General features: G+C 42.5%; 1 protein-coding gene across 1 annotated transcript; it reads left to right on the top strand.

Annotated features, from left to right (window-relative positions):
- Positions 1–2,496: 2,496 nt before the first annotated feature.
- On the top strand, positions 2,497–15,039 carry slc30a7 (solute carrier family 30 member 7). Its single transcript, XM_030791349.1, has 11 exons — positions 2,497–2,634; positions 3,346–3,447; positions 4,271–4,384; positions 4,575–4,662; positions 4,864–4,993; positions 5,257–5,403; positions 5,537–5,587; positions 7,362–7,497; positions 13,526–13,616; positions 13,757–13,906; positions 14,008–15,039. Exons 1-11 carry the CDS (start codon positions 2,555–2,557, stop codon positions 14,053–14,055), a joined length of 1,137 nt encoding a protein of 378 aa, XP_030647209.1. The 5' UTR covers positions 2,497–2,554; the 3' UTR covers positions 14,056–15,039.
- Positions 15,040–15,258: the final 219 nt, after the last annotated feature.

The raw sequence follows: 15,258 nt of genomic DNA, 5'->3' as shown, positions 1-15,258 counted from the left end.
TTTCTTTCTTTCTTTTAGAGCTAAACTTTACATTAATTACATGTTTGTGCAATAATTCCAGCTTTAACTTGTACAAAAGATTGTAACTAATGTAACTTTGTAACTAATGCTTGGAAAAAAACTCGTCATGTGTTATTTATGCCACAGCAATACCAACAATTTGGCCTCATAGGGCCCTAATGAGAGTTAAAATGTGAAGGAAAAGGACAAGATACGAGATACCTGTTACAAGGACCATAAACAGCTGCGTTTTTTCAAACGGCGTTGATCAGACAAGGGGCAGGACCCTCAACAAGGACACTGTGCTTCACGTCTCCATCTAGTGGACAGAATATGAAATGACAAGACACAAGAGAAAGAAAACACAAATCTACACATGTTCAGCTACAATATGAATAAGATGGTCACCATTAATGTGTCAGTCTAGAGCAATGAAGGGGAGAATGTTTTGGTCAAACATGCAAACATGAAATGTTCAACAACTTCATGCAAGAGCATTGTATAATTGTTTTCATAACAGGGTGACATGGCCACACATCCAAAATGTCTCAGTGAACTTTTCCCACTGTGCCACTGGATTGAATGAACTGAAGTTCTGGGCTGTGCTCCAGTATGCACACATCCAAGTCCATAATTTCTGATCTGTCACCATCGTAGAATACTCCATACTGATATTGGAGAGCATTACATTGAGTGATTTGCAGTTTTTAGGACTCTTTCAGTTTAAATGCCAATCAGCTGATGAAAGGAATAGTTATACTGAACATGTGGGACACTAGCATTGTACACAACTTCTTCATTTGTTTCATTATTTGTAGTTGTCAATGGATTCTTGGGTTGTTCTTTTTTTTCCACTTGCAAATATGAATATTCAAATATAAGTTCCTGTCCGTATTCTTGAACATCCAGCAAGTCTGTTATGTGGCACTGAGAGACATATGTGGCTAACGACGGAGGTCAAAAAATGGTTAATTCAAAGATGACAAGTCATCACGGTACAGCACAACAATATTGTATCTAAGGTGTATCACCGTACCAGAGTTGTAAACATAGTCCAGGGCCATTTAGAAAAGTCTCCCTGCAGTAAAAACAATTTGTTAACTAATAACCAGCAACCTCGTCAGTGAGGAGAATAGACTAGACAAAAAACTCGACCACCCATCAAGGTAATATGTACACAGATAAAAATGCATACTTCATCATGGATAGTTATATACAAAGACTGAACATCAAACAACACTAAAAAACAATATTTCGGTGGCTCAGAATTGCTGACAAGTCTGATGAAAGAGAGCAGAGAGCAGCGCTTTGAGGTGCTTACTTGCAGTAATACTCTCTGTATGGATCTCAAGGTTCCAAGCCTTAGTAATGTGTATAACAGTAGGCAACGTCATTACAGAGGGTAAAGGAAGACTCTTGTTCCGTCAGTGTTCCTCTCCCTGTTGTTTTCCTTGATAATATGTTCCATTGTCTCTTTGATCAGGACATTAAAGGAGAAAGTAAGATTAGAGGGCAATGGGAAACAAAAACTATGATCTTACATTGTGCTGCCTGCCGCTCCATGTCCATTATAACTACTGCTATTTGGTCTATTAGAGATAGTTGGATCAGACTCTAACTCATATCCTGCTTTCTTTTCCTCTTGGCTTGTTTTTCTTCCACTCCACCATTCTTCTCACGTAGGATTTTTTTGCTCTCTTTTCACAGAAAAACAGTAGATGCTTTCTGGCTTAAAAGTAGGTCATGGGACTATCTTTCATTTCAGGTAATTTTATAGATGTCTGAGGACCACCAGAGATAGCTCAGTTATTCTGTAGGTTTGACCTGTTTACTGCAAAGGTTAACTAGCTGTATTAGTTGAACTAGTTGCACTAGTTATACTAGTTGTAATCCCAGTGTTGTATTGGTATCTCTCCAGGCCCCCCACCCCCATCCCTGTACATGTAACTTCTGTCTAGATGGCTGCTCCTAAAAAGACATCTCATCCCCCTTATTGAGCAAATGTTGTATGTGATGTTGCTTCTTTCTGTTAACAGAACTATGATTCTAGGGGATTGATTTGTATAAAAACCTTTTCATTTGTACCTATCATAGCTCAATGTTTATAACAAAACTTGTCCACCTTGAGCTATATAATTTCTTTACCTACGTTGTATAACAAGGATGAATCATACAAATCATGGTTTATGGATCGTAGTAATCTTACCTCAAGAACAAGTAAGCTAACGTTACTAATCTCATTGTCTTCGCCTCTTGTGTACATCTGGGACTGACGTCTGACGGTCAGAATTTAATGTCTTAAACTGCTAATCTTGCTTCCAAAATGAAAGTACTAAGTATTGCATCTTAGCTGTCACAAAGCAATCAGATTGAAAATCCCCCTCCCATTATTCTGTAAAAACACAAGAATATTTTCAATCACGGCGTTTGCATTGTAATTGTGCGCGTGCGTGCCGCGTCACTGTTTCGACGTCATTAAGTGACTGTAGGCGACAAAATAGTTTGTAACACTGGGAATCCAGTGCCAAGGCTGCAGGTGTTGGTTTTGGTTAAAATGTTACCGTTATCAATTAAAGACGATGAATACAAGCCTGCTAAACTCAACTTGCTCGTCAAGATATCAGGATGGTTTAGGTAAACTGATAACTGGCATGCGTTTGGTCAGCGTTCTCTTTTCCTTACTTGCTAGTTTGCTAACTTCGCGGCAGGGGATCCGTTTGTTTGCTAAGACAGCTTGCTAGGATAGCTAACTGTATTTATTGTGATAGGGGGTTTGAAATGCTCTTTCAATTGAATGAATTCTTGGTCCAGTTAATTTAATTTAGACTTTCGAATGACCAACCTTTAAAACAACCAACTTGCCAACCAGAGATATATGTTAACTGTTCATAAAGCTACCGGGTTTCATTGAGTAAACTGAAAATGAAAGAAGTATTTGCCCAGCTGTTTCTCAAATCCTATGTCTTGACTAGTCGCATATGTCTCATTAAAGTTAAATTGTGCTGACAGATTGCCAGATGTAAGATACACATGTTTATTCGGTGCCTGAGAAAGCCATTACCTCGCCCACCAATTTGTAGTCGCTAAGGAAGCAAATGCTAACTGAGTAGCCACGGTTACTGTAAAACCGAAGTGGCATTTTGACTAATTGAAGTTTCTGGCCTCAATATTTTATCAAGAAGCATGACAATATTGAGGCAGTGTTATTGTGACTCGTCAGGGAGTGAGCGACGGTCGGTCTGCTTACACAAAAGTCAGTGTGGCTAGCTAGCTTGGTAGCCGTCTAGCTCCGAAGAGGTTTTCTCGCTTCACTAACGTCAGCTGAATTTACATATTTCCTTCCAGGTCAATCCTTGCAGACAAGACATCTCGGAATTTATTTTTTTTCCTTTGTCTGAATCTGTCTTTTGCATTTGTGGAGTTACTCTACGGCATATGGAGTAACAGGTAAGTACAGCAGTCGAACGACAGAACAAACGTCACTATGTGCAGGATGTGCCACGTAGGTCTAAGCATGGATGATTCAGAACCATGTCTGTTGTTAGCTCAATCGCTAATATACAATGATAGCATCTCGCTTAAGAATAAAACGAATCTGAGAGGTCAGTACCTCTCAGTACTTGTCCTCCCGTGATCAAAGATAACTAATGATTACTGTCTTTGAAATGGTTCCTGGTTGACGGGATTAAGGTTCAATGCTTGAATGCTGATAAGAAACAGCGTGGCAATTAGAAAAGATACAGTTTCCCAGTATTTCAGGTTAGCAGTATTCAGAATGCATTCTACGGCTTGTTGCTGAACAGGAGAACCTGCTTATACTTTATTTCCATTGATTCTGAAATATCAGTGTGTAATAGCATAGTTTACATTTTAGGGGCTAAAACGGGCGTCAGAGGGTTTTCTGAATCTTGTGAACGGCCTGCTCTATTAAATATTGCAGTGCCAAACCTGACAGAAATGGCATTGCCTTAGCCCACCCCCACAGAGTGTTAAACAAAGTGGCTGTCTCAGTCTTTTGAAATTTGTGGTTCCTAAGAGGAACTGTGAGTTTGCATCTCGTAAGAGCGCATTTAAGCTTCTTAAGGGTGTGACACAAACTCAAACACATCTGCTGTTTTACAATCCACGTATTTGTTAAGTCCGTTTTCACCTTTCGACGTAAATGTTGCCATGAAACAGTTGTTTTGTACGGTGAATTTCACGTTGAAAAACTGTTGAGCTCTGTATTGGGCTTGTGCGTGATTTGTGCTCTTGTTTGCTCTGTTCTCAGTTTAGGTTTGATATCAGATTCCTTCCACATGTTCTTTGACTGCACCGCACTTCTGGCAGGACTTGCGGCATCAGTCATCTCTCGGTGGAGGTCCAATGATTCCTTCTCGTATGGGTAAGGTACAAGCAAAACCACTGCCGTAGTTTACCGCTCATCTTTTTACCACTGAAAGACAGGCCCCCTTAAGCCAGCGGTTGTATGAGGAAGTAAATCAGGAAGCGACGATCTGTTTCTGAGTGAAGGCTCTGTGTAAACGCTGCCAGATCATTTAACTTGTTTTGAAATAGTTCCCTTTCTTTTGCAGGTATGTCAGAGCAGAGGTGCTGGCAGGTTTTGTGAATGGCCTTTTCCTCATCTTCACTGCCTTTTTTATCTTCTCAGAGGGAGTTGAGGTATACCCAAAAAAAATAAAATAAATGAATAGGATTAAATAGGATTGGAATATCCCCTTTTGTGATGCGTTAAACATACTCTGATAACGAGCATTGAGAGCAGAGTTTGCATTTCCTTCTGATTTGCTGATCCAGATATTGTGTAATGTGATTGAGTTTTAAGTCTGAGTACGGTGATAACCTGCGGTCTTTTTTCTGCAGAGAGCATTAGAGCCTCCAGATGTCCACCACGAGCGTCTGCTGCCGGTGTCGATCGCCGGGCTTCTGGTCAACCTCGTTGGCATCTTTGTGTTCCAGCACGGGGGTCATGGACATTCTCACGGTGGTGAAGGTACAGCTTGTTTTCATTCTGTCAGCTGTCCGTTCTTCACTGTTACGCTTTATACAAGGCACTGCATTCCTGTGGTGCTCTCAGGAAAACATAACATAGGTCCAGTAATAAGAGCTTCTTTACTTTCAGCGAAATGACTTTTTGCTGCTTAAATCCTATAGTAATGACTGATGAGTGACAGAAAGAATTCTGGTGTTAAATCTTGAGGGAAAGCGAAGCTGTTGCCATAGCAGCACTGTGATTGTGAATCTCTTTGTCTTTAGGTCATGGCCATAGCCATTCCCTTTTCAATGGCAGCGTGGGTCACGGACACAGCCACGGCGGGCATGGCCACAGTCACGGTGGGCATGAGCATGGGCATGAACACGGGCATGGACACGGGCACTCACATGAAGAACCACACTGCCACGGTAAGACCTGAATCACGCTGTCGCCCCCAGTACCCAAATCTCACTGGCACACAGAGTTTTGAGCTCTGTAGACATTTCCAGTGTCTCAGTTCCTTTTGATTTATTCCATGTGTTTTGTTGTTGTTCTCCCCAGATGAACATTCATACTCACCAGCAAAAGGCTCCAGCAAACAGATTTTACAAGGTAAAGTTAAAGTTTGTCTTATTCCAGCCATCACCACAGGATGGCACCAGAGACCCCTCTATCTTATAAACACTGAGTGAGACTAATGTTGGAGGGAGATGCGGCTGTGGATTATGTATGACTGCTAGGCGCACTGATGTATTTTGTTGTAAATCCATGTTTTTCATTACGCTTTGACTTTATGTTTGAGAGGACAGATTGGAAATAGTAATGTTATTGTCACCCAGGTGTGCAGTTCGTTTCCTGTGACACTTCAGCCTTAGTCTAGACTTCAGTGTCCTGGAGTCGTGTGTTTGATGCACAAACAACCTTCATGCATTGAGCAAGCTTACGGAGTCTGAGTTTTTGTCAGAGCTTCGTGTGCAGAAAACAAAGTTAGGTCATAGTTATCGCTGATGTGACGGCACTGACCATGGCTAGCCATAACCTTTGGCTTTGACTGGCAATGGTGACATGTGAGAGCGAGAGTGTGTACGCTCTATCACTTTAAATGGCTTTGTCCTGGGTTCTGTGGGAAAGAGCTGGGAAGAGAGAGTAGTTTGTCCCCTTCACCCTGGCACACATAGAGAGAGAATAGGCCCTTTGGGAGGCCGGCTTTGGGGAACGGAGGGAGTGCGGAGGGGAGGAATAGCTGGAAAAGGGGGAGGGAGAGAGAGGAGGTGACAGTGCAAAAGGTTACACTCCCTCCGTCCCTGTTTTCCCTTTGGTGCTGGACCTTTTCTCAGCCTAGTGATGAATTGTAAGTAGATTCAGTTCCCCTCCCTAGCCCTCCAAGTGCTCCATATTTCATTGTGTCTGTTTAGAAAGAAGATCATTCCTTTGAGGACTTGTCAATGGGAACATTCCTGTTTATTGTGCAAGTCTGTATCGGGCGCGTTGGTCATTGCTTTTCACTTACTTGTGGTAGTGGTGGTGGTCTCTTTTCTTGTGGTTTTTCTTTCTCAGAGAATTAGGAGCTGATAATGACATTGTTTCCAGTGGAGAGTAGTGTGTGTGGTTTGTTTGGCCAGTGCAGTTTACCTATGTGACGCTCTACCACTCATAGTCACAAGTCAACTGTTACACGATTTCAGTTGAAGTCGGTGTGCCAAAATAAAAATAAAAATAAAATCAAATACAAAAAAAAAAAAAATCAGTCCATGTTAGGTGACAAAAGATGAATTCTGTTCTTTTTTGGTATCCTATGTTGCTGTTTTGGCCTGAGGTTGTATTGGAGGGAAAAGCTGGCAGGTTGTGTAGTGAAGTGGTCCAGAGATATTCCCAGAGAGAGTAGAGTTATGCAGGATACCACTCACTCTCAGCTGGGCCCAAATGAACCCAGCAGCCTGGAGTCATGACGTCACCTCTAAATATAGTGGTCTTTGCGTAGCCCCTGGGCTTTTGTGTCATCCACTCATTATGTATGGGAATGTGAACTATAGACCCACCACAGATTTGCTCTTGAGAAAATCCAGCTCATTTAAGTTACTGAAGTTAACAAGAAAGGTTGGGGATAAACTGCTGTTTATCACTCTTGTAAATGTAACAGAGAAAGCATGCCTTTCTTTTTTGATTTTTTTTTTTTAAGTCTTTTTTTTTTTTTTTTCTAATTCTGTAAAGCTTGAGCTTCAATACAATTTTGGCTGATTTTCCCAAACGATGATTAAGCTTACTCTAGTTCTGGGCTGCATGGCCATTTTTCTTGCTTTGCTCCTTAACTTGGTACTTTCTCCATGTGTGGTGTGACGCTATGCTTTCCATGGAGTGACTTATTGCGTGTGGTTGTGCATTGCAGGAGTTTTTCTGCATATTGTTGCGGACACACTGGGCAGTATTGGTGTGATCATCTCAGCCATTCTCATGCAGAAGTATGACCTGATGATTGCTGATCCGATCTGCTCTATGCTCATCTCCATCCTTATAGGAGTCAGGTGAGTACTCAGCTTCCTCAGATGCGAAACCTCTTTCCAATTGTGTGTGTGTGTGTGTGTGTGTACGTGTGTGTGCACGACTGCGTATCTGCGAGTTCGCGTCTGTCTGAATTATGACTATCAACCCTCAACTCCACCCTGCAAACATAGCAGCACCTAATGCTAAACGTCCCGAAGCCACTTCAGACTGGCCAGATGCAGGTCTCCTCTGAAGCTGCCTCCACTTCAGCTGGGTGAATTACAGGACTCGCTCTGAGGGTGGAGTCCAGAGTGGCCTCCCAACATGTGGCCAAACCAGAAAATGAGGAGTCAGCTCTCTCTTGTGGGATTCTTCAAATGGCTACCACTCAGCAATGCCTAATGCCTACACACAAACAGTCTTGTCTTTAATGTCTAATATAGTAGAGGGCGAGCCCGTTTTTAAATGTAGCCACTTTCATTTTCAGACAAACAAAAGCCTTTAACAGGCTGTAAAACTCTACATATCTGTAACACATCACTCAGTAAAACTCACATCTTTTCCCAAACACCCCCCCCCCCCGAATCATACATAAAACAGTGCAGATGTGACACGTTTGTATTCTGGCTGCTAAATGTTGTGTCTCCTATACAAAGCCAGAGCATGCTTGCTGTGTAAATTTGAAGAGGAGCGCTGCGACTCAGTACATGTTTAAATTACAGATGGCTCTTGGTCTGTGGGCTGTAGTGAAGAGCGTCTGATTCGGAGGGAGAAAGGGCCTCCTTTTTTTTTTTTTTTTGTCAAATGCATAATTCAGAGCAAAGCTTCTCCTGTACACTCATTCATCCCTGCTAGCCCCCCCCCCCTCTGTATTTAAGCCTTTCTTTTTTTTTCCTCTGGAATGTGTAGCGATCTATGACTGTTAGCTACAAAAATGTGGGAACAAAGGCATCTTTTAAGATGGATTTTCCTCTCTCTTTTATCTGAAAGTAAAGGAGGGGGGGTGTCATTGAGACCTTGGCTTAGACTGTTTGCCCTTAGAAATCTCTATTCACCACAAAATAGCTAGTGCAGAGAAATTAACAGTTCACTAGTTTTGCAGAAAGGATAAAATTCTTTCTTGCCTGGTGTGGATATAGTAGAAAACACGTTTTTTAAGTGACTGTAACGTATTTTAATACAGGTGAAGTTCAGGGTGGAAACCAAAGAGGGGGGGCTGTTCTGGCATGGTATTTACAGACCGATTATACAACCAGAGAAAGCAATTAAACCCAAAGCCAAGTAATCAGAAACAGGCATTAGCTTGAAAATGAGAAGGAAAAGCATTAAAGTGCAGTTGGCCTATAAAAGTGCTTAACCTGAATACGTAGCTTATGAAGCATCTGAATGGGGTTTACCTTGGTCACACGCATAAGATTAAACGGGGAGTTGGTGGGTGCACGCATAACAGTCATGCCAAGCATTTGAAAAAACATTTCCCTGTTGTTCATTTCTGCGAACCCCACCCAGTTATCTTAGCGGTCCCACAGACCCATTTTAATTTGCTCTAATGTTGTTTTGCACATGAGAGCGTTTATCAAGCTCCTCATCCCCATATTTCTTTCATCTCTGGTTTTCATCTGATAAGAGATTTTATGTGGAGCCTTAAAAACTGGACAGCGAGATAAGAACAGATAACACATGTCGTCAGCGGACATTGGCTCTTTGTAAGTACGCACCATCGTTGTGCGTCTTTTGGCTCTCTCGATGTGTGTTGAAATGAAACCAGAGCCTGTCATGGTTTTGACTCTTCCCTGAGCCTGACCGTGGTTGGCTCTCTTTTGGAATCTTTGCGGTCGGGGCTGTTGGACAGTGAGATAGACACCAGTGTTAGTTGGAGAAATGAAACGAGCTTTGTTCTCGCTCTTGAATCCTGCTGTGTGATTGATTGATTGGCACTGTAAAATGATTTATTTTACTTTGATGACAGGTACCATGTCTGTAGGGCTGGAGGTCTCACTGGGAGTTGGACAGCACTCCAGTCCCTTCGCGGTCATTCAAAGGCCAAGACCCGTGTGTGTTTGTATCCAGTGCAGTGTATGTAAACACGAGTATGTTTGACTTGGGCTGCTCTGGACCCAGGGGGAGAATATCTGAGATGGCTGTGGTGGCCACAGTAGCCTGTGATTACTGAGTGAAGTGGAGTGGTTGGCGTGTCTTGAACTCTGAGACATGAATGTGGAGCCCTGCTGATGTGACCAGTGATACCGCTGCTCTGGAACTCTACAAAGTCCACTTGGGCTCAAGCCTGTGGCCAGAGGACCAAACGAATCCAGTGAATATTAACATAAATTACATTTTTGTTCTGCAGATGTTAAGCAGGGTTTGAAACTCTTGAGTTTATGTAGCTGCTGGCAGATTAGATCGGTTTGACTGACCTGGTAGAACTGGAGGTCACAAGAGTAACTGTTTTATGATGGCAGGAATCTCCCGCATGAACTTGCTGGACTCTTTGGCTACTTAAGGTGCTTTCCTTTATGGAACAGTCTACCCAAATCCAAGAAAGCAGTCCACAGTAAGGCTCTTTGTCTGAAGAAATGTCCTCCCCTGAATAACTGTCTTGGCAGTAAAGTCATTTGTGTTTAAATTGATGAATTGAATTGTTTCCATTTAATGTGAAAACCAAGTGCAACGCTACCCCAGGAAAAATACACAGTTACAGTTCATGTCAGCCTATAGTTTGGTTTTGGGAGTGTCAGATGAATGGCCTTGTTTCTGGAAGGGATTTTAGTCAAATGAAATGGTTTGTCCACATACCCTTCATTGCCATTGGCTACAGTTTCACTAATTACAGGTTATCCGGTTGGCCCTTAAAATGTTTTATTTTTCTCTTCATCTGAGCTGCATTCGGTCATTCCACATGTAATCTTGTGCTGTTCACCACGATGACTTAAAAGACAGATGTTGCAGGTCTTAACGTGCCTTCACATATTGGATTTTCCCTCCATATCTCATTAGCACCAGGTCTGTTGACTAAAAAACCAGCAGAAAGTTGGTGGAATTTGGTTTTCATGAGTTGAAGCGCTACCTCATGCTGTGTGCGGGTGTAAGTAAGTGTGCGAACCAGCTGGCAGAGAGACCAAAGTGGGCTCTTGTTGTGGTGGTTCTCTGATTGGACGCTCCTCCCTCCTCAGGACCAGAACAGACTTAGATCCCGTCATGCATTAACGTGTGATGGAGTTTAAATTTATACGCTTGCCCTCCCCGTCTGCAATCTGTGAATGTTGACTTCTTCTCTGTGGTCACATCCCTCTTATGATTAGGTCGGTGTCGTAAATGTTTCATACGAACTGGAGGCAAACTCAGGTTTACTCTGCCTAATAGCCAATCATTACCATGTGGTTATGAAGCAGCTGTCTTTTACAATCACATTATCTGCTTTTGCATCTGCTTTGTGGTCGTATTCAAGAGTATCACTTAAGGATTCGGACATGTCCAGGATTGCATAGACTAGCGCCAGAATTCTTACTTTGACTCAACAGTTAACCTTTATCATGGCCTTGATCACTTATTTGCAATTGTTCTTTGTATTGTGAGTCATGCTGTGTGTGGTGGTGGTGGTGTGACTAGTCAGGTTGTAGCTATGTGTGTTGAGTGGTGTGTGCCACTGTATGTGGTGGTGAGTGTGCCTCACCAAGACTGTGCAGGAAGAGCTGGAACAATGGTATGATGTCAGACCTTGGAGGTCCCCTCATGCTTTGCTTTCCTGTTTTCATTTTATTGTCCAAAGGGAGGACAAACATAACGGACTCCGAGACGAATGTTCATAGACAGTGGCCTGCCTTCATACAGGCCTGATATCATCAACCTTAAGTTCATCGTGTTTAACATCTAATGTGGATTAATCAAAACTATGTATTCTGCAATAAAGTCCAGTTAGCCACTGCACAACAAGACATTAACCCCCGAGTCAGGCATCTGGCTATCATGCCGATCAATTGAAATTGGGTTTCCATGGATACTCTCATACATATATGGCTTTGATATGGGGCATTGCCTGCTTTCTAAGACACCGTGTGGTGTACCACAAGCATTCTTAGGGAGGTATCTAACGGAATGCTTGCATGTGCTGAATTTTCAACGCATTACCACTTTTACTCAACCACATACGGTTTACTGGCAAGAAGTGCTGAGCTGTCAGGAAATCTATAGATTATGGAAAGGCTCAATGTTGCTCTTAATGAGAGTGTAGTATGTGGTAGTATGGGGCTGGTTTGATGGCTCCACTGAAGGCTATTAAGGAGCATGAGGAAGTAGCTGGCGTTTCAGGAACTTCAAGGCCAACATGAGATAGCTCTTGAGACATCAGACAGACAGGCTGTCAGTAACATGATTACGGATGTATTTTTTTTTTTAATAACATAGCTTATTTTAAATCTTTTGCTGATGATGATATTCTTGTTGTTTGCACGCAATTCCTTCTAACACAACTCTACAAAAACGTGACTTGCCATGCTGTTGCAAACTGAGAGCGTGATCTTTTATTATTAAACGCATGTTACCATTAGAAACAGGACTGCTCTTCACGCAAATCTCCACTCTACAGTCAACTCCAAAGGATGCTACGACTGGATCGCAGTGCTTAAACCCCTCATTACATTTTCAAAATCACGTTTGCATCTATAGAGGTACAAAAGAGAACACAGGCAGTGGTCTTCTGAGTGGAGGGGGAAAAAAAATGATGAACGAATGACCCATCCTTTACTCTGGTTTCAACAACCGGATAAGTGCATGTGTGATGCGCGCCAAGAGAAACCTACACGTTGGAGTGTTTGTTTCCCATGTTTGAGCGTTGCTTTTCTTGGCACGGTTTACATCCATTCAGCCCCTGAAAAGGATAAGGTAGACACCAATAAATTGAAAAACCTTTCTGAATGATCATCTTATGCTGAAGCACTGTGGTCTAGACTGGAGTGGTCTCTTCCAGGATGACCATGCCCCTATCCACAGGCACAAACAGTCATTGAATGGTCTGATGAGCATGAAAACGACATAAACCACGAGCAATTGTTGCCTCAGTCACCAATCAGAACTTAACTGGTTGGTAATTGGAGATTCTGAAACAGTGCCACCAACAATGGAATTGCTCATGGAGGAGTGGTGCTATATGGATCCAGTAGACCTCCACACACTTGTAGAATCTGTGCCAAGGTGTATTGAAGCTGTTCTGGTGGTTTGGGGTGGCACAATGCCCAATTTAAGACAGTTCACGTTGGAATTTCCTTTATTTTGCTAATTACCTGATTAATGTTAGATGATTAATGCTAGTTGTTACGAAGACATTGACGTCTGAGTCCAGAGGCCTGGAGTATGTATGATTAGTTTTGTGGATATATAGATGAGGAGAAGAGGGAGAATAGATTAGGAGGACTGAAAAGAAGGCCAAACCCAGTAACCCTCTAATGGTTTGCATATGCAGCCGTGGTCAGCCTTGAGGTTTTTGGAAGAGAACTGAAGATTTTGTTAGACTTTGGCAGAACTGTGGCCCAGGTCCTGATGGGCTGCCGCTGGAACGGCTGAGTTGTGTGGAGCAGAGCCGGGCTGTGTGCGGTTAGCATGGCATTGTCTAGCCTGCTTTGAGTTCATACGCTAGCTATGCAAGAAGCCTCAGGAACAGCAGTCACGCAGCTGACTCTTGTGACCTAAACCCCCGGAGGGTGTGTTCTCGTACTTCACTAATGCACCACTAAGCCTTCCGTGGCACCAAGGAGTTTTTGTTGGAGTCCGTAGAAAGCTCTAGAATATTTCCACTAATTAAAAGTAAACTTGTCACATCATGATGTTGATACAGCTTTTCCCCGTGCTTGGTCATCCGGTTCATAATAAACAGGTCAGCGGCCCTCGCCTTGCCTCGCCTCGTCATTGTGTTGATATTCGTATTGTTTTGCTTGACTTTTCCCCCTGTGGCACCACATCCCTTTTTGCCTGACTCGGCATTCCACGGCCTCCTGGATTAATATGCGTCCGAGGAGAATAGGAAGGCATGGGAGAAGGTCCGTTAACCCCCTTTCTTTATTTCCTCCTTCACAGTGTGGTGCCTCTACTCAGGGAGTCTATAGGGATACTGATGCAGCGAACTCCCCCTTCTTTGGACCATGCCCTTCCTGAATGCTATCAAAGGGTGAGTTTAATTTTTTTTTTTTCTTTTCTTTTTCTCCAGCTCATTGTAATGATAGCATGAACCTCTTGTCTACTCATTCCTGTACCGAGCTGAAAGTGAGCAGAGGTTTCATCTACTTATCTGCGTTGTTCCTCTTGTAGGTCCAGCAGCTTCAGGGTGTCTACAATTTGCAAGAGCCTCATTTCTGGACTTTATGCACAGACGTCTACATCGGCACGCTCAAGCTCCTCGTGGCCCCGGATGCAGATGCACGATGGATTCTTAGCCAAACGCACAACATTTTCACACAGGTGACGCCGCTCTCACGATTCAGTTTTATCTAGACAGCCACACTCCTCTTGATTGGAACCTTATGAAAATGTTCTTCTGATTTTGTCTTATTCTTGCACAGGCTGGAGTAAGACAGCTATACGTTCAGATCGACATTGCTGCAATGTAGAATCTGCCTCCTTCCCTCTTCTTGGGAGTCCTGGGACCAAAGCCCTCTGTGCTGCTGTGGAGATGCCCTCCACCATAACCCTCCTCTCTCTGGGGTTCTGCTCCTCCACTCTGTTTTAGAGCGAAGATGGAGCAACTACAGTACAGTACACTGACTCTTACCAAGAAAACATCAACAACAAAAAAAATACAACTTGCCAATGATGATAACGTGATGTTTTTCAAAGGAAACAAGAAGTTGCATCATCAGTGTTGCCAACGCTTCACCCCCCTCTATCCTCTCGATCAACTGTTTTGGATGTTTCTTAATTTTTTTTTTATTATTATGTCCGAGACGTCTGCTTTTTTTTCATAAATTTGGTCATCAGTACGGACTTTTAATTTTCTGGTATGAGTGTGTATGTATCCATGGACATTTCTGTAAATCCTATAACCGGACGAGATTGATCAGTGGTATATTTTTGTACCAGTTATCTCTTGACTTCTTGATGCTGTGAGTTTAAAAGATGCACCCCCCCCCTCTTATTGGCCATTTCATTGCATACATTGAGTTGAACTGTCATACTGAATTTATTAAGTGCCTTTTTAAATTAGATCACGGACAATCTCCTCGACAATATTTCAAAATCCTTTTGAGAATCTTGTCCAGTAAACATGCTTGCATGTCCAGTAAAACAACCTTGAGATGAGTGTTATTTTTTTGGCCATTTTAATGATGGTTCTGATTTGGAATGTTGATTTGTTACGGGGGTGTCAGTTTTAGGGCATGTGGCAGGAGACCGTTGTTAGAGTGGAGTGCTGAGAACACACACCAGCTTTTTACTGATCCATATATATCCTGTGTGCAAACACCTCTAAGGGGAGTTTAACGAATTCACTGCCCTCATGTCTTTTTTTTTTTTGTTTGTTTGTTTTGCTTTAAAAGCCCAAGTATGGAGTTGGCCAGTTCTATATTACTGCAATGAAATAAATGGTTTTTAGCCTATTTACTGCCACAGTGTCATTCCAAATGCCCCAGTATGTCCTTCTGTTCCGTTTTTTTTTTTTTTTTAACTTTAACTCTTTATGCAGTTAAGCTTTGGTTTTCTACAAAATACTAGGATGTTTATGAAACATGTAAAATATGAATGACTTCTCAAAGTTTACTTCAACAGTTCATAATGCCGGTAAACTGAAAGAATGTTAAAACGTGTGGCGTAATTTT

This window comes from Chanos chanos, chromosome 14, assembly GCF_902362185.1.
Source record: "Chanos chanos chromosome 14, fChaCha1.1, whole genome shotgun sequence".
Lineage (NCBI taxonomy): Eukaryota > Metazoa > Chordata > Actinopteri > Gonorynchiformes > Chanidae > Chanos > Chanos chanos.
Note: the sequence above shows the minus strand (reverse complement) of the source record. Positions and strands in the feature narration are given on the sequence as shown.